Source organism: Macaca thibetana, chromosome 3, assembly GCF_024542745.1.
Source record: "Macaca thibetana thibetana isolate TM-01 chromosome 3, ASM2454274v1, whole genome shotgun sequence".
NCBI lineage: Eukaryota > Metazoa > Chordata > Mammalia > Primates > Cercopithecidae > Macaca > Macaca thibetana.
Window position 1 is genome coordinate 55,332,285 of NC_065580.1, and position 20,568 is coordinate 55,352,852.

At 34.1% G+C, this 20,568-nt stretch overlaps 1 protein-coding gene across 3 annotated transcripts in view; it reads left to right on the forward strand.

Moving 5' to 3' along the window:
* The window catches only part of RELN (reelin), a 515,960-nt gene that overhangs the window by 153,053 nt on the left and 342,339 nt on the right, over positions 1-20,568 (forward strand). For all 3 annotated transcript variants that reach the window (XM_050782664.1, XM_050782662.1, XM_050782663.1), the window contains exon 3: positions 368-503. In XM_050782664.1, the coding sequence (XP_050638621.1) occupies positions 368-503 (136 nt within the window). The remainder of the gene's footprint in view (positions 1-367; positions 504-20,568) is intronic.

A 20,568-nucleotide genomic window follows, 5' to 3' on the forward strand; every position in this document is an offset into this window, starting at 1 on the left:
ACTGAGATGCCTCCCACCTCCCTATGCCGTTTGGTCTCTCTTGCTGCAGACGGTTCCAGTAAACCTAACCTTGTTCAACTGCAGGTTGGTCCTGTTGGTTTTTGGTGATAGGCAAAGACCAATCAACAAAATCAAGGCAAAGCAAATACTATAGCAATGATTCCAGCAGGTCACTCCTTTAACAATAATATTTTAAATGATTAATTTCCCTGTAGCAATAAAAAGTGAAAAATTACATAACTTATTGGGAAGCCAAATAGCATAGAACCTTAACATGAAAGAAAAATATTCAGAAAATACTGTGATGCCGTGATAGGCAGATGTTTGTTTTGTTGTCTTTGTAACAATTCTCCTTCCTTTCTCTCAGGGATCATGTCTGACCACCAGTTTGGTAACCAGTTTATGTGCAGTGTGGTGGCCTCTCACGTGAGTCACCTGCCCACAACCAACCTCAGCTTCATCTGGATTGCTCCACCTGCGGGCACAGGCTGTGTTAATTTCATGTGAGTACCCAAAGTGTCTGCAATACGTACAGAAGGCAAATACTTAGGACTTCTCATGGGATTACATATAGAGTAACTATTTAGTGTTTTATTTTGACAGATTTAACCTTAATTAAAGTCACTAATTTTGTCAAAAAAGGTTAAAACTTTTTTAAAAAGTAAATTTAGCAGTTTATTTTTGCATATTTATGTGTACCTCCAAAAGTCTAAATTGGATTTTAGCTGACAAAAGTACACAATAAAATAAAAGTAAGTGAATTGGTGGGACGGGAGGGTAGGGGACCTGGGGAACAGGGAGAAATTGTTCAAAGGGTACCAAGTTTCAGTTAGGAAAAGTAAATTTGGAGATCTGCACAGCATGGTGACTATAGTTAATGTATTGCATATCTCAAAATTGCTAAAAGAGATTTTAAACATCCACATCACAAAAAAATATGTGAGGTAATGGATATGTTAATTTGCTTTGATGTTTACAAATGGAAACATATATGAAAACATCACATTGTGCTCCATAAATATATGCAATAAATATCAATTTTTAAAAGACAAAAATAATCGAGTAAATCAGGGCAATTGGAAAATGAATGTTCAGAAAATATGGTGAAAACAGGTTACAACATGCTATAAGGCCTTACCTACCTTTTGGAAAAAGACCACAAATTTAGCTTTGAGCTTTCTGGCCATTAGTGCCAAGAGGAAAATGTGATCGGTTAGGGAATTCGTGGTGGCCAGAAGTCAGGTACTCTACAGGAACCTAACAGCTCTCCCAGGTGCTTTCATTTAGAGGAAACTAGAGGAGGTTTTGAGCAGTGTTCTCAAGAGCATCCTTAGATAAACACTATACTATGGTTCCAAGGCTGTGACTGTGACATCTCTTGATAGAGACTATACCCCTAACCCCTATCCCTACCCCACAGTCACCATGCCTCATCCTTCTTATTCAGGGTTCCTTTTTCCCCCCATAGCATTTTTAAACTTCTAATACATGATATCCTTCACTTATTTAGTTACAAACATTGTTTCTCATTTGTCACTTCCTACTAAAATGCAAGCCCCTTGAAGGCAAGAATTTTTTGTCTGTTTTTTTGTTTTTTGGTGGTGGTTGTTTTCTTCACTGATTTGTCCCAACTGTCTAGAACAGTCCCTGGCACATAGTCAGCCCTCACTAAATATTTGTCAAATAGATGAGTAAGCCAATGGTGTAAAGTCAAAGGCAGTTCAGAAACAACTGTTCTATGGGCAGTCAAGCAAAGTAGAGCTGGAAGGCATCTTGAATGGTTTTCTCTTCAGACTTTCTGCTCAGACAAAATCCCGTAAAACCTGTGTACTCTAAAATTTACCACTGCCTTTTCTTCCCTCTTGATGACAAACAGTTCAGTGTCTGGGGTTTCTATGGGTCAGACATCACTGAAATATATACTCTTTCTGCCTATCCTCTGAGTTACCCAAGCTGCCAACATCAGACTCATCTCACATAACTGGTTGATATTTAAACCCATCATTTTCTCCCTCAGAAAGTTTTTTATAAGTGAACCTTTTCCTTCCAGTACATTTTGCTAAGATGATTGCAGTAGCTTCCTAACTTGTCTGCCTGCTCACCTCTAGCCCATTTTTCCTTCAGTATATCCTGCATATTGTTGTCCAGTTAATCTTCTGAAAGTGCAGCCTTGATTACTCAAAATTTGGCTAAGTCTAAAACTCCTTTCTGAAGACCAAACCTTTAGCATAGGTTTGAAGGCTCTTCCAATGTCTTTGTTTATTATCTTCTCTCTTATCTCCCTTGGCACACACCTCCTGGTGGAGCCCGAACTGGCAGGCCTTCCTACAGTTCCCTACAGATTCTATAACTTTCTTTCTCCATGCCTTTTCCTTGGCCTGGAATGCTTTTCAGTCTCAACTTCAATTGTTAAAATCTTACCTATTCTTAAAGACCTGTGTTAAATTCCAACTCTTCTGTAAAACTTGCCAAGGTATCAACAACAACATTGATGTGTATAGTCACATTTTGCTTATAACTCTATTGTAGTGCTGATTATATTTTACTATATAGTTGTTTGAATTAAGTTATTGTCTTTTATGTTAGATTGGACAGGGACAAATTCATATTTCTTTTTGATTCTCCATTAGTTGCTAGTGTCTTATATATAAGATGTCAAAGAAAATTCCCCTTGAATTATATGATGGTCAATGTTGTCATTACCTTTAACTTAATAGTGATCACTGACTCTTTTGGTATGTTTTCTCTTACGCATATTGGCACTTGCAAGGATGAATTGAATTCTTGCCATGCATAACTTCTTAATGTAAAATAAAAGTTGCTTGTTTGAAAGACAAAACACAAAGTATATCTATATCAGCAATAAAGAACTGTCTACTTCCAAATGGATGTGTTTTTAATTGAATCTGTTTAAGACTGATATTTGTTAGCTTATGATCTCACTACTTTTGAGATATAAAACTCTATTTTCTTCTGAGAAATAACTTAGGTATTTTAAGTCTTAAATTCAAACAATGTTTTCTTAGCAGTTAGTTGGAAAAATACAGTTTAGTCAGAGTTTTTACTGGCTACAAAAAAGTTTACACATCCTCACCCATATCTCTCAGTATAATTTTGATGATACAGTTTGCACTTTTTAACATTCTTGACAAATGGTTAAGTCCTTTTTATCATAAGCCATGATAATGTTGAAAGCTACATGGAGTAGCTGCTCCCTTTGTGGGCAAGATGATTTTGTTGATCTCTTCCTACTCAGTTTGTGAGCGAGTACAGGAGAAGTTAAAATTGAACATGGGCCACTGAAGAAATTTATTTAAAATTTTCTGAACTAAATTTTTGCAATTTTTTACCTTTATTCTTTACCATAATATTTATTACATATTCAGTAGAGCTATATGTAAGAGTTAGTATCTGTAATTAGCAACTGCCCAGGAATTCTTGAAGAGGACTGCTAATATTCAATGTTAATTTTAAATATTAAACTGAAAAAAACACACAAAGCCTCTGGCATTTGAAGGTAAATATACCATGATTCTCTTTTCTGATTAACCTCAAAAATTAAGGATTTTACTTTTTAAGGTAAGAAATATTGTTTCTTAGAAATTAAACTTTAGCCATGCTTATATGATTTTGTAGTATATTCTGTATGACTTTTTGATATTATTAGTTAACTCATACCATTATTTAATTTTCCACACGCTTGTTTTCTTTTACTAACTGAATTTTAAGATCAGGGACTGTGTGTAATATTTTTATACACCTAATAGTTTCTAATGCTGAACTGTAGACCAATAGAATGCTCTTAATAAATATTTGTTAGTAGCTAATAATGAATCTGTATTTCATTGATTATAAGATACAGTTTTGTTGGTATTTTTTACATTTTGGCATCTCTGAAGTAGGGTTGTATTTTACATTTGATGGCATCCTACAATTATAATTGGCAGTGCTTATTTTTTAACGTCTTACAATTAATGGTGCGTTGTACTGGAAGAAATGCGGAAATGAACATTTATCATTTACCATTTACATGGTCTTTCTAATGCTGGCAGTTGAATTGACACTACAGTCAATTCTGCAATCTCATTTTAGTACAGCCAATGTATGATGCAAACTCTGTGATTTTTGAAACCTTAGTTACCTATTTAAAATCCTTTTTTTAAAATCCCATAGTAAGAATTAGGAAGCATTTGAACTGAAATTCAAGATGATTATATAATGTGCTGTGTTTGCCTTTCCCAGTGAAGAGTAAGAGGCGTGTTGTCTGAATAAACTGTGTTTTACTGGTAAACCACTTAGCCACATAGTCATTTGGGCTGTCTGTTTATGGCCTTTCTTGTTAAAAATAATCAAGTGGGAGACACAGAGGAGTGGATGATTTCAGGATAAAGTGATGGCTATACTGGTACAAATGTAGAAAAATGACCAAAATTATTTTATCATTACTTTTATGACACCTGTTGATAAAATTTATATTTGAAGTGTTAATTTTAATTCAAGATTTGCTGGGTATTCAGATCCTGTGGCAGTATAATTTGTTTTCACTTTTATATCTGATTATAGTCTTTAGTGACTAGTAAGTCTCAAGTTAAAAGAGGCAGTTAATCATCCAAACTTATTGGATATCAATCCCCTACCCCCAAGTCCAAAGGGGTTTGGGGAAGGGAAAGAAGAAGGAGGAGGAGGAAGAGGGGAGAGGAGGAAAGAGGGAAGGAAAGACAGAAGAAAGAAAGTAAGTCAATCTCCAAGCCATCTAACCCTAAAAATTAGTAAGAAACTAGCAGGGAAAGGGGGTTGTAAAATAACAACTACAACATTAATAATATTTTTGAAATTTTACAGTGTGCCAGCCACTATTCTATTTACCTCTTTTAATCCATTTAATTCTCAGTGATTCTGTAAAGTCAGTACTATTATTATCTCAGTTTGCAGATGAGAAAACTGAAGGACAGAGATGTTAAATCACTGGCCTAAGGTAACTCACCTAGTGAGTGACACAGCCTGGATTCAAAGGCAGTCTGGTTTCAAAGCAGGTGATTTTGCTACTTCACTCCATTTGCCTTTAAAATGATCACTTGTCTATTTTATCATGGTAAAATACAATAGTCATACAATGAAAATTAAATAAGAGTTTGCAGTATGGTATCAGAATCTCTCTAAGTTTTCCAGGTGACCCACATGTGTTTCCTATCTACTTTTGAAATCTATCTCTATGTGAATATAGGAATATTATTGAATTCATTCAAATAATGAGAGGTGCCACTTTAAAATTCTGAAATATGAAGAACATGGGTTTAATATTGATATGTATGATATATGGATATTGATCATGTCCTATCCTTCATCACAAGGGAATTTCATATGGGGAATGTGTGAATTACAGGCAAAATTCATCACAATTAGGTTTAGGTTTAACTATCTAGACAGAGATACTAGCATAATATTAGGATTAAAATGGAACATAAAAGAAGATCAGATTTGTGCCTAGATTAGTGATGATTTAATCTTATGTGAACTTTCTCAAAACTGAAAACAGAATAAACCAAGCAATATTCTATTTAAGATACTGAGCATGGACAAATAATGAACTTTGGTCAGCAAAGAGGAACATAAGAGGATCATATTTGAACATTTGATATGTTAAAGAAAGTATCTCCTAGAGGGATAGTTTTCTTAAAGTACACTAAACAAGAAGGCAAAAAAAAAAAATCATTTAAAAAATTGAAGACACTAGCACTTTCTGAACACCTGCCAGGCTCAAAGTAATAATACAGATGCAGAGATTCGAAGTGCTGCCTTGAGTGTATCTCAGATGCCTTTAATTTTTGATGAGAGCCATTCAAGACTGTCTAGAGAATTCTTGAGAAAATATAGTGTGGTTGTCCATTTATTTCCTTTCATCAGACGGACACATCACAGATGTATTTGCCTTGTTACTTAAACATTTGAAATAAGATCAGGGATTCCCCCATGGGTGTGTTTATTGGAAGTGCATTCATACCTATGGATAAAGATGCCAACAATGGATGCAGACAAATGTTCTTTTACTTTCTAGATTATACATAGCTTACTGCAAAAATAAATTACCTCCCATTTAAGTCTGAAATGATTGTACCTATGCAACGAGATAAAACCAGATATGCTGTCTTCTAAAGGGGAAATTTCATCTTTCTTTTAAATCATGTCTTTTTTTTTTTTTTCTGATGGTCTGGTTTTCTGTTTTTAAGTGGACATCTCCCAACTTGAGACAATTTCAGTGCTGCTTAAAAATATACCTCTATATGACAAGATAAAAAAAAATATTGTCTAGCCTTAAAGGTAAATAACTAGGATCCTAACTGATAGTTCTTACTTCCTCATAGGCCCCTGTTTTTCATCACATTTAAATAGCCAGTTAGGCATGAACATGGAGAAAGTCTAAGTTCAGGGACTAATGTGTGTTCTTATGTGTCAACACTTTGGCAAATGGTCAAATGCTTGAGGTCAGAATGCTTCTTAGGGATTTAGTTTTTAATTTTAGGAAGTATGGTTGAGATAAAATGTCAATACATCTCCAAGAGGGCTTGAAAAAATTATTTTTGTTATATTAATTGTACAACATATCTATTTTAAGACATTCAGTGAGCAAAGCTATTCCCTTCATTTTCCCCCCTCTTTTCTCCTTTCCTGTCTCCTCCACCTTCCAAGAAGTCATGGTATAAACAGCACAGGTTATATTAGGGGAATCTTCTGGCATCTCCGCAGGATGCTGCTTTACATCAAAATCATAAGACCATCAGAGAAGTGGAACTGCTTTACCGTGGGAAAATTTTCTATTCCAGTAATAAAATATTTTTTAACGAGGGTCCAAAGAAGTACCTGTTTCTATGGAATTTTATGCTGCAGCAAATAGTTGTGTTAGCAGATTTGCTCTTCTTCCTTTTTTTAATCTCTGCTTTTTTATTTTTTAGAGAAAAATGTTAGTTTTTTCCTGATGTTGAAGCTAGAAGCAAAAAATAAAAAATAAAAATAAAAAGCTATAGCAAAACAACCTATTCCTTTCTTTTCCTCTCATGTAACGTAATGGTGTGAGAACTTATGGAGATCACTCAAGTAAATGGACTGAACTTGGTATCCACAAGATGTTCCTTATTACAAGGCTTTGTGGTTAAGATGGGATTACTATTGTACTTGGCACTTCTTATTTGAAACCACATAGGACATTTGTGAAAGCAAAAAGACCAAAGTCAGTAAATCTAAAATTTTTATCTATTATAATTATTAGACGTTCTCTAAATCGAGTAGAAATTTTTTAAATGAGGTGTGGGCAGAGATTTGGGTTATTTCCCTATTATTAGAATTGATTAAACCAGTTTTAGAAATGTGAAATTTCATTTTTCCAAACTGCCTACACAGTCAAAAACATTGATGACAAGGACGTCTGAGAAACAGGTGAATAAATTTTTCCCATGGCAGAAACAGCTCTATGGTTTGCCAGTATAGTTATTTGGATACTAGCAACAGCATATTATTAAGCTCTATTTTTAGTAAAGTCTCTGTATACTAAAGTCTTATTACAAATGTGAAATAAAACTGATTGCTTCTTACAGATAAGAATTTTTTAAAGAACTTTTGTCCTCTGTGACCTATTTAGATATATAGACATGTATGTGTGTATACAGAAACACACACACACACACACACACATTGTTTTAGTCTGTTTTGTGCTTCTGTAACAGAATACCTGAGACAGGATCATTTATGAACAATAGAAGATTTTTGGTTCATGGTTCTGGAGACTAGGAAGTCCCAGATTAAGGGGCTGCATCTGGTGAGGGACTTCTTGCTGTGTCATAACGTGGTGGAAGGCATCACATGGCAGAAACTGAGCATGCCTGAAAGAAGAAAGGGGCCCATCTCATCCTTTTATCAGGAACCCACTCCTGAGGTACCTACTCTACTCCCACAATAATGGCATTAATCCATTCATGACGGCAGAGCTGTCATGACCTAATCACTTCTTAAAGGTCCTGCCTCTCAACACTGTTGCATTGGGGATCATGTTTCCAACACACGAACTTTGAGGTACACATTTAAACCACAGCACACATATAAGCACACACACATACACACATACGTTCTAAAACTTGTTTAGCACCATACTTTCTAACATGATACTATAAGCCATGTGTGGCTATTTAAGTTTGAATTCATTAAAATTAAATAAAAAATTCAGTTCCTCAGTTGTACCAGCCACATTTTGAGTTCTCAGTAGCCACATATGGCTAGTGACTATTTTATTGAACAGCACAAATATAGAACATTTCCATTATTACAGAAAGTTCTGTTGTATCGCATAAGATTAGATAATATGTTGAGTTATCTTTTCCCCAAATATTACCATGACATTTACAGAAATTAACCATGCAATTCAAAGGACACATAGAAGGAAGAAAGCAAAACTAAGTTTTTTGCCATTGTTATGTGAACTTGAACCATCATAACTTCTAAACTCACCAAATAAGACGGAAAGAGCTGCTTACCTAATTGTTCATTTTAGTTTTATTTGCCAGTGCAACAGTTTCTATGGTTTTTTATTTTATGGGCAATGGTAGCCAAATATGACAAGTGAGAATTGCCTCTAGTTATCATCCCTTACAGTGCCCAGGACTTAGTGCTGCCCTTTGGCTGCCTTGGGCTAAGGCATTTTCCTCTGCCTGCCCCTATGCCTGGATCTCAGTCCCTGCTTTCCCCTTGCTGATCTTCCTCTTCCCTGCTACAAGGTTTTAGATTCTACATCTTTTCAAATGTGCCCTTATGCATGAAAACTTACTGTCATGTACCTAATATTAAAAAATAGCTAGTCTGGAAGACTAATTATTAATATGAAAATGAACATTAATGGAATTTGAAACTCCATTTTATGATAATGATGGTAATAATAGTAATAATAATAAAAAAAGAAACTTTAATTATTGAGTACTGGTATACCAGGCAGCCTACTAAGTTCCTTTACTCTCCTAGAACCACCTGTTATGAAGGAAGAGCTTCAAGAAAGAGCTCACAAAGACAGGTGTGTTTTGATCTAAAACATGTCCTTTAAACCACCATTCTATACTACCACTTTGTATTGCTTTTAAAAATTAGTATTTATGAAGATAGTATAGCAATGAGAGATGCTTGGAACATCAAGTGACATAAACAAAATATTTGTTTATGTGGTACAATTTCAAACACATAAAAATACATTCGTAGAGGATTTCTGGCATCATGGAAGATTGAATTGGCATAGAAGAAATTCTTGCCACTGAAATAAAATAGCACCTCTAGCTAAAATGAAGCAAACACACACACACACACACACACACACACACACACACACTGTTTTGAAAGAAAGTGAAAACACTGGTTTCAAGAAGAAAGGAGATATATCAAAGCTGGGTCAAGAAATAGGAACTGACATTGTGGTGGCCTACACATCTCTTAAACCTGATTTAGGTCCTAGATCTGGAGTTTTAACCTACGTGGGGCCTAGAGCTATTGTCAGGAGCCTCTTAAAAGACAGCAGGAGATAAGAAAGGAGAGGGAGTTGGAACTGGGCCCACTGATTGAAACCTGACTGGGAAAACAGCAGAGAATTTTGTCATCTGAGTGGAGCCTTTGGTCAAGATAAGGTACTTATAAGAAGATAAAACCCTCAACAAGTGGAATCTAGCTTTACATTAGTAATCTGTGCAGAACTCCAAGTGAAGAAATTAACAACTAATTGAAGTTTTAGAAGGAGAGACAGATTTGAAGAGATAATGGCAGAAAATTTTCTAGAACTAAGGAAGATGTGTGTGTTTTCTATCTAAGCAAGATAAAATAAATTATTACTGATACAGGTCATGATAAGCCTTCAGTATATCAAAGACAGAAAACATCAAAGGTGACAAAATAGAAAAGACAGATTACCTATAAATTTAATCTGACAGTGGTCTCATTAGCAACAAGAGATGCCAGAAGACAATGGAACAATATCATCAAAGTGAATTGTCCTCCTAGAATTCTGTACCTAGATAAAGTATCAGTCAGGTATGAAAACAAAACAAGATATATTTTTAAAAAGTAAGTTTGATATTTTTACTGTACATAGCACATGTTAAAGCAAATTTTTAAAGGATGCCCTTCAGTAAAAACAAAACAAACCCAGAAGGAAACTGTGGGATACAATAAATTGCAGTGTGATACAATAATTAATAGTAAGTAAAGAAATTAGTAAGAACATTAGAAACTCTCAGCATTTTACATGCAAATAAATTTACGTATAACATATATACCAGTAATTATTTTAGGATAGAATTTAAAGGCAACGTATAACTAAAATATATGAAGCAACATTAATGTATACTTTGGAGGAAAAAGGAAATCAGTATTAAAGTTTTCTAATGTCATCAAATTATTTTGCAAGAAGGTTATGGGCTCAGTTGATTGTTAAAGATATAAATGTAAAGAACAAAAATAAAATTATAACTTCAAAAATAGGGAGGTGAAGGGCAAAGGATTAAAGAACAGTTAGTTAAAACATCAGAATAAAGGAAAAGGGTAAATTAAAAAATCATAGAAGTATAAAGCATAATATAAGATAACAAATAATTTTAAGTAAATTATCAATTACAATAAATATAAACAGATTAAATTCACCAGGCAAAACACTGTGACTTTCAGAATGCAATTACAAAAATACAGCAATATGCTGTTTCTGAGAGATAAAACTAACATAATGGCACAAAAACACTGAAAGTACAGAGATGGAAAAAAACATACCAGGCCAGTGCTAACCAAAGATAGGCTAGTGTTACTATATTAATAACAGACAAAATAAGTAAAAAATTATTAGGGATAAAAGGACAATTACCTAAGAATGAAATAACCTGCATGTGGACTAAGCTGAAGGAAACATACAAAATTGAAACCCGTCTTTCAGGTGGCAGAATACTCAGTACGTATCTCTAGTATTTCAATTGCAGGTAGTATTATGAAAATATTTGGGCAAAGTAATTCCTTAAACATTAGTTGTTGAATAGATGAATGAATACATGCTTACATGAGTGGGAAAATGCACGAATATGCCAGAAGATTGTGTTATAGAATTAGAGTTTATACTCTGCCATTTCTACCTTTAGGCATGTACTGCTGACAGCTAGCTTTATATTACAGTATCTTAGGTGCTCTGGAAATACCAATTTGGTAATTTAACAAAATTTTATCAATAATTTGAATTTTTGATTTGTGGTTAGTTTTTCTTTACTAATTTAAATGACATTGCATACATGCCTCTTCTAAATATTATGAAGGTTTAAATATGCTAAAGTATAAATAGTTAAATTAGATTTTTATGGTTTTTGAATGCTATTTAGACTAATATAAAATTTAAAAGGTTAATATTAATAATATTTTTAAATTGATGGCATGAATTCATGTAAAACTTTGTTTACATGAATCACAAAGTTAAAAGAAAAACAATTTGAGGAAATAAAAAAATGTAAGCCACATCTTTTCTGGAATTATAAGATAACCTATTTAAAATTAAATCAGTGCATATTGATGTTTTATTTAGCACTGAGAAATACTAAATAAAATTATTATTTCCATCTGTATTTTAGCACCTCACAATATTAAAGTGAGGTTTTGGTTATCCACATTGACGAGTTCAAAGCTGGAAACAAAAATGTGTTAGTCAAATCTCCTCCATGTATTTCCACTATTAGTATTTATAGAAGGGATTATGAATAGCATGAGCATATTCGTTATCTGGGCTGACATATATTTCAAAGAGCAATGTCCTAAATTTTACAGGAAAGATAAACAGCAAAAAGCCTTCTAATTAAAAATGTACACTGTAGTTGCAAAGGAGCAAAGATGGTAGGTCCCTTAATCAACCCCTGGTTTTAACCTAAGTAAATATATTGAAAGTGTGGCTGTAAAGCTAAGCCATATAAGCCTTTCTTCTAAATCCGCCTGCAGGCATTAATGCTCAGATTTGAGATGGCATCCTTATTTGCTAAGTGCAAAGATGGTTACAAAAGAGCTTTTCTCACTTTGAGGATAAAAGCTAAAGTATTCTTTAATTTTGGTTACCGCCTGGCTCATCTCAGCACCATAATAGTTATTTGGCTTAAAACCAAAAAGTAGCAATACAGTACTTACATGTCTATGGATCAAAATTAGATGAAAAATTGCTGTTTCTCATCTCCAAAGCTATTTGCTGCACATTTTATAACCCTCAAGATGCCTTTTGTAATATGTGATAACAGAGCCAACTGCAGCATCTGCCTGGAAAGAGATTACTTTAATTATGGACTCAATGTCCTATTTTCTGCAAGTGATCCCCAGAGACAGGCTTCCTGCTGAAGGAGAGGTGCAAGGATACACATTAAAGCCTACACATCAACCACGAAGAGGTGGATAAAGTGAGACAAGGACACCCATAAACCTCCTTCATTTTCCTAGTCTGTAATGTGATGGAAGAGTCTATAGTGATAGGTTTTTAATTATTGTAGCATCTGTTGTTATGGACTTTTGATGGTAAGGGCAAGATGAGCTTGTAAAATAGCAAAACCTTAGACAAATCTACAGAGAAAATGTTATATTTTAAAAGTTCAGTATTGTTTAAATTACTCTTGATATGACTTTTTTTTAACGAATAAGTAAAGCACTAAAAAATAAATGAATAAAAATGTTTTTAGAGGTTTGATAAACATGCTTTAAAGTTTTCCATTCAAAATTAAATGTGTGTGTGTGTGTGTGTGTGTGTGTGTGTGTGTGTGTGTGTGTGTGTGTGTGTGTGTGCTTTTTTCAGTTACTTGCTATAATATTATTAGAAAGTGAAGCTAAGTGGTTTTCTTGTCAACCCCAGTTCTGGATAACACATCAAGTGCCTCATTATTAAGAATTCATTTGCCATTCAGTATAATAGAGCTGCTCATAATGAATTTCATTTAAAATCAAGGTGGATGTCTTGTATATTTCCATGGAAATTCTTTATAATTTAACACTGATTTAACATTATGAATGGACACTTAAAGCAAATTGTTACCTTGTTCTTATTAATTACAGAACCAGACTCCTTGATTAATAGGTTATTTTTTTCTTAAGAATGAGTGTTTTTCTTTTTAAAAGCATAGCACATACTCACATAGGATATTTGGGATGTCATCTAATTTCTCAAAAAGTATAAACATATTTTGAATTTTTAGAAGATGGAGGATTATTGAAAAGTAATCATGGGAATTAATTTTAAACTTCAAAAGAGGAATTTAAGGGATTTGACATGGAATGAATTTGTGTGTGGGAAGGAAAGATGGAACAGAAAAATGTACCTTACAATCACATTAGGTGAAAACATCAGGTCTTTTAAGTATCATGCCAACTATGGCATTGATTACTTTCTGGTGTTAAAATGAAATGCTATTACTACTTTTATAATTTTATAAATAAATCCAAATAAATTTATCTGAGGTAATTTTAAATGGTACTATTTAGCCCTAAGATATTAAATGAAATATCTGATATTTTTCAGACTTCCTTATTTATAATAAATGCCACGTTGGATAAATTTTTTAAAGATATGTTGAAATGGATAGTTTTATAGAGATTTTTATATTGTATATTTTGTAAATGAACAATTAAATCTATATTCATACATCACCAGAACTTATAAATAGGAGCAAGGGTTTAGTGTTCATTTCTGTTTAAAGATCTTGGATATTAAGAATTAAAGCAATAATTGTGGACTTAGGGAAAATAGAAACTTATTAAAAGAAACTGAGAGCATGAATAACTGCTCTAAGGCATCAGTGAAAGGATGTCTGATTTTTATTCTGATCAGTGATTTTTAATTCTGATCAGTGAAAATAATTCCTGATTTTCAAATATTATATTTTGCTTTTCAAATATTTCATTATTTGAAAAGCAAAATAAATATTTCATTCTATGTATCTCAGATTTGTTCTGCAATCAGATATCTCATACAAATATATAGTAAGGGAGGATTTTTAAATGGCTCATTTGGAGCCTGAGGAGATGACCTCTCCAAAGATCAAAGGGACTCAGAGACTTCTCTTGAAGAGTGTTTATTCTGTAACTTCAATTCCATATTGTACTTCGGTAACTCCCAACCAAGCTTTTCTTTAAAAAGTTAAGTTGTTTAATCCAAGGGTTGTATGATATCTGAAATATATACTTACCCCACTAGCAACTGTTTCAGACATTGTATCTTTCCGAGTTTTGTTTTTGTTTTTGTTTTTGTTTTTTTGTAAAAGTGTTGAGTTAATTTTTTTTTTTGTCTTTCTCTATTTCACATTTGGGTTAGAAAGCAAAATGTCTTAGTTTAGACTTATAATTTAAAAGAATTTCAGTAAATAAATATATGTCATAAACAGAATCGATTTTAATATTTAAACTTGATAGTAAAACTTATTTTAAAATGAGTTTTAATTTTACCTTCTGATTATGAAAGCAATGCCTATATACATAAAATACAGCTAAGCAAATATTTATGTATGTATAAAGACGCACGGTTACACTGACATCTGCACATATGCACACATGTATGCATATCTCCACTATCCCAGAAATAAGAAAAATATGTATCTTGGGGTATATTTCTCTAGATATATGTGTGTGTTGAATTTTTGTTTTTACAAACTTGAGCTTCTCTTATACATTTTATTCTCAACCTAGCTTTAAAAAAAATAAATAACATTACATTATGTATGTTTCCCAATAAATATGTGTGTGTTCAATTTTAGTTTTTACAAACTTGGTGTTCTATTATACATTCTATTTTCTAATCTAGCTTGAAAAAAACCCTAACATTACATTACATTATGAGTGTTTTCCCAATAAATATGCATCTACAACATCATCTGGCTCAAATTCTATGTGGATGTATTATAATGTATTTATAATCATTGTCTTATTTCTGGACATTTTGCTTGTTTCCAGTATTCACTATTGTACAGCTTTGTGAAGAACAACCTTGTAACTAATGCTCTTTTCATTATGAAAGTATGTTATTTTTATGTTAAGGTTAACTATGAAGTCAACCTGATAAAATGAAAAGCTCAGACATATGCATAAAACTGTATATGATTTTTGTATCAAGGCCAGTATTACAAAGACTAATAGTAGTTAACTTTTCAACTGTTAACACTAAGAGTCTTGTATAATAATGTTTCATAATTACTCATAAGATAATGCCAGGTTCCTATCACTATTCTAATTACTCAGTCATCACATTAATTAAGAAAACATTGTCTCTCATTTTGCAATATTTTCTATTTCATGGTTGAATTTCAATAAATGCCTTTTAAATGTTTATTTTGTAAGGCACACTAATTCAATCGAAAAGCGACACATTCTGTCTCTTTTCCAAAGCTCCCTGGAATGCATAGCCTTGCAGCTAACTAGTATTAATTAATAATGAGTAAACCTCTTAGTCTGATACTTTTATTTTTAAAAAATCTTTTGATATTTTTAACTGTATACTTTGAATATAAAATTCCCATTTTTTCTTTTGTAAGATAACAGAATATAAGTTAGTGGAATCACTAGTGTGATTGATAGGTGATTGTGCCTGCATATTGATCTTTTTTAAAAAAGTGAGAATTGGCTTTGTTATATTATGTAAATTCACTTTTTTTTTTCTTTTTTTTTGAGATGGAGTCTTACTCTGTCACCCAGGCTGGAGTACAGTGGTGCGATCTCAGCTCACTGCAACCTCTGCCTCCCAGTTTAAGCAATTCTCCTGCCTCAGCCTCCCCAAAAGCTGGGACTACAGGCACACACCACCACACCTCGCTAGTTTTTGTATTTTTAGTAGAAACGTGGTGTCATCTTGTTGGCCAGGCTGGCCTCAGACTCCTGACCTCAGGTGATCTGCCCACCTCAGCCTCCTAAAGTGCTGGGATTACAGGCGTGAGCCACCGCACTTTTTATTCTATAGTCTGTATAGTCTTCACTGAGAAAGTAAAATTTTAATATAAATATAACTAAGCGTTTCACAAAGGAAATCCTACAGATTTCTTCTTTGACATCATGGTTTCTTGTACAAACATAAATGTGAGCATGATTAATATTAACAATTTCTACCATTTAGGAAAGCCTTTAAAGTCCTTTTCACCTGAGTAAAAGTCTTTTTCACCTCCATCTCTGCTTTTGCTAAATTAAAAGCGAGCATTATCTCAAATAGAGAGGTCCTGGCCACATATTTAGATCCTTGTCCTCCTCTTTTGGGTATCTGCCTGACCTTGGTCTTAACTCATGGCTTTATAAATCACCTAGAAGTGAGGATTTAGAGTGAAATATTCAAGTTTATGGGGGACACAAAACTGTTCTAGAGCGTGAAATGCTAATTTGATGTGAATAAATTGTGATATTGTATACATGAGTAAGCAGAAGAGTGGAAAACAGAATCAATATGTAGACAAACATAAAGAAATATAAGCAAGGGGCTGAGCGTGGTGGGTCATGCTTGTAATCTCAGCACTTTGGGAGGCTGAAGCGGGCAGATCACTTGAGGTGAGGAGTTCAAGACCAGTCTGGCCACTATGGTGAAACCCCGTCTCTACTAAAAACACAAAAATCAGCCAGGCATGGTGGTGCGTGCTTGTAGTCCCAGCTACTCGCGAGGCTGCGGCAGGAGAATTGCTTGAACCTGGGAGGTGGAGGTTGCAGTGAGCCAAGATAACATCATTGCACTCCAGCCTGGGCATCACAACAAGACTCCGTCTCAAGGAAAAAAAAGAAATATTAAGCAAGGAAAAGTAATCTGAGCTGTTTTACAAAATAGTGGTCTGTGAGTTAGCAGTTCTATTCCAAGAGGAAGACTCAAGGAGCAATTATGGGATGTATCTTCAAGAAATCACTGTCATTGTAGCTTACATGATCCCCAAGTTTGGAGAAGCCTCTCAAGGCCCACTGAAAGGAGAATAGAGAATGTTGGTCTTACAGATCCCTGGAATTATGGTTGCAATGTTAGATAAAATTATTTTCATGTAGAACCTATGTTATATCAATCCTGTAGGAAGGCGTTAGGGGGGTGTGTGTGTGTGTGTGTGTGTGTGTTTCTAGAGAAAGATGGTTCTGGATAACCACTATAAATCTCATTGTTTTCTTTTGGGAGATACTGTGTGCATATTGATCTTTTTGTATTTTTATGAAAAATAAAATATTTACATTAAAATTTTTTTAATGTAATGAAACTTATCCTTTTTTTTTTTTTTTTTTTTGAGATGGAGTCTAACTGTGTTGCTCAGACTGGAGTGCAGTGGCACGATCTCGGCTCACTGCAGCCTCTGCCTCCTTGGTTCAAGGGATTCTCCTGCTCCAGCCTCCTGAGTAGGTGGGATTACAGGTGCGTGCCGGCATGCCCAGCCAATTTTTGTGTGTTTAGTAGGGCTGGGGTTTCACCGTGTTGGCCAGGCTGGCCTTGAACTCCTGACCTCAAATGATCCACCCACCTCGGCCTCCTGAAGTGCTGGGATTATAGGCGTGAGCCACGGCACCCAGCCAGTGAAACCTGTCTTGAAAGCTATATTCCTCTTTTGCTAATTTGACATTAAGAAAATGAAGATAAAACTCTAGAGCAATCGGAAGTGCCTTTTTTTTTCTATTTTAGAGGACTTTGACATATGACAGTTTAACTTACTAGATATTTTACATGATTGAACTTAAAAAATAAGTGTTTTAATGAAAGATGTAGTCAGGGATTTAAGTATCAAAAACCCTTGAAATACATTTTTGTTGGTTCAAATCCATTTACACAGAGCTTTTCAGCACAGCAATGCTGGGTGGGAATGGACACAGTCTTGGACAATTCATGTCTACAAGAAATGCTGCATTCTCATGGAGATTTTCAGAGTAACATACCTCAGTGTGTCAATTTTAAAAAGTCTTTAGGGGATAGACATTTGTCTTAAAAAGGGTCTACCAAAACTGTTATTACAGCGCTTTAGTACACCTCTGCCAGATCACAAGAATTACTTTCCACAGCTCATAATGCTAATCCGTAAGTAGAAGTTCTATTTTTAAATATAAAATTGTCAAAATGTCCAATAACAGTATTTGATGGAGAAGTATGAATCACTGGCAAATCAAGTGTTGAAATTAGTAAAATTGCAGGAAACATAATGATATTCATCTTTTTAAATTTTCATAGATAATTTTGTTTCATGTATCAAGTCACACTTACGATTTTAAATCTGAGGAAGATTACATCCTAAAGATGTCCACCGAGCTACTTGTCTTAGAAGCCTCATCAATGAGCAAAGATTTATTTTATTTGCCTGGAAAGTGTAAAATGTTAATTCATTATGTGATAAACCTTACAAGTTTAAATATTAAACAGCATGTGACTATATGGCTGATAGCCGAATGTCTCAAATGTTTAAAGATGGAAAAAAATTCCATAGCAAAATTGACTCAAGAAATAGCTCTATGATAGCTTATTATAATACTTGTCTGCACTTCTACAAATTCAATCACTTTCATGAACAAATATTTTCAGTATATAAAGTTGCTTGAATGACAGTTGAACAGCTGAAAGCTGACAATGGAAAATTATACAGCAAAGACTCAACATATTTTTGTATTATCTTAAGATTGCTCATGTTTATTTCTGTACCTTCTTCCATCCCTAATTGACTTTGCAACTGTCCCTTCCTCTGGACAAAGATGCATAAATTAGCTTGGATAATACTATCTTTTTAGAAGCATTGCTAAATAGACGTATTGACAAGAGCAAAGTTTTCTTGGCCTAGCACAATTTCAAGTTCTAATGGTAGCTAGAAAGGCCTAAACTCTCACTTTAAAAATGAGGAAACTGAGGCCCAGAGAGGGGTGAGCTCTATGTCACAGAGCTACATGGTGACAGCCCACAGTAGAACCCAAGGTTTCTACTTCCCTGTTCATCACACCATGATGAACCTTCACTCCATGATTGTCTGGGCCCTCAGAGGGCATTGAAGGCTGAGCGCGACCCTTCTGCTCTCCATCTGTTCCATCATATATTAATAATGTGGCCAAGGAAGTGAAGCATAGCACTTGAAGACCACAACACTAATCCTTGAATACTGATGAAGATGGGGATGTTTCATTTGGATTTATTGATGTATATGAACCGTGACCTTATATTCTTGGTTTTCTGGCACAGGCTTACTTGCAGATAACTATATTCTTTCCAATAAAGGCATTTGTGAAGTGTATAGCACTAACTAGAATTCAATCTTTAATCATAAGTGAATCAGAATAAACTTCCAAATCAGAAAAAAATCTGTCAGGTGATCCATCTTTTGTCTTTCGTTTTCTTTAAACATATGTGACTCTCTAAATGTCTTCTCTCTGTTGCCATCCACTCTGCTAGGCTCATTGCCTCATTCTTCTAATTTAGTCTTCACAACAGTCTTAAGAATAAGCAGTGTTATTATGCCCATTTTGCATTTGAGAAATCAGAGGCTTGACAAGTTTAAATAGTTTTCTCCTGACACAGATAGTTGATAGAGTAATAAGTGCAGGATTCCAGCTCAGGCTTATCCTGAGTCGATTCAGGCCCTTAACCAATGCTCTTCCTATGACCACACAAAGTTGATTACCACTATATGTAAAAGTAAAGAAAGAAAATGAGAAAAGAAACTCTGAAAAATACTGTCATCTGGGGTCCACGTATATGGAAATGGTTAATAAATTGATTAATATGTATTGAGTTGAGTTTTTAGGAAAACTTCTGGGGGAAAAAGAAAAGAAAAACTTTAAATAAGAGAAAGAAGATATGGTCTTGTGATTCATTTAAGGAGTCAGAATGGCATGTTACACTAGAACAGCAGAGAAAAAGAAGACAAAAAAAAAAACAAACAAACAGAAAGTCTTCAAGTTTTCCTCTTTTTCTTGTAGATCTTCCTGATACAATATTACTTGTGCTCCATGTTTAAGATTTTCTTGCTGTGCTCATGGCATAAGATTCAGTTTTCTGGATTCATCTGGAAATTTTCCTTATGTAGAAAGTTCAGTCGTTCAGTTATGTCCAATTAAGCATTATTGTATGTACATATATATGTATGTACAAAAATTATAAATATTCTAAAATTATAAATATTCTCCCCTTAAGTATAAGACGAAAGTAGTCAGATTGACTCATTAAAGTTCTGATGTGATTGGCTTCTCTGCTTCAGCTTCTCCATCTGAAGATAAAGTTACTCTTATTTAGCATTTTCCTAATTTATTTCAGAGAAAAGTTCATGAAGAATTGCTTAAGTGTATGCCACTTTGATACTCCTGGGTGTTAGGAACTGTAAGTATACAAAGCACCATCACTTGGCAACAACTTTTCTCATTTCCAATGCAGTGTTACTGAGAAACTTCAAATTGACAAGGATGTGGGTGTTACCACATAATGGAGGTGAGAGAGAGACTAGCCAGAGGATCATAAAAGGCAATTGGCCATGTATTGATATGTGGAAAGAGAAAGGGTTTCCAGTGACCTTCCAGGGAAACAAATGTAGTATCTACATTAACATCCTCATCATTGACCTAAAACAGAGGGAAAAGAGC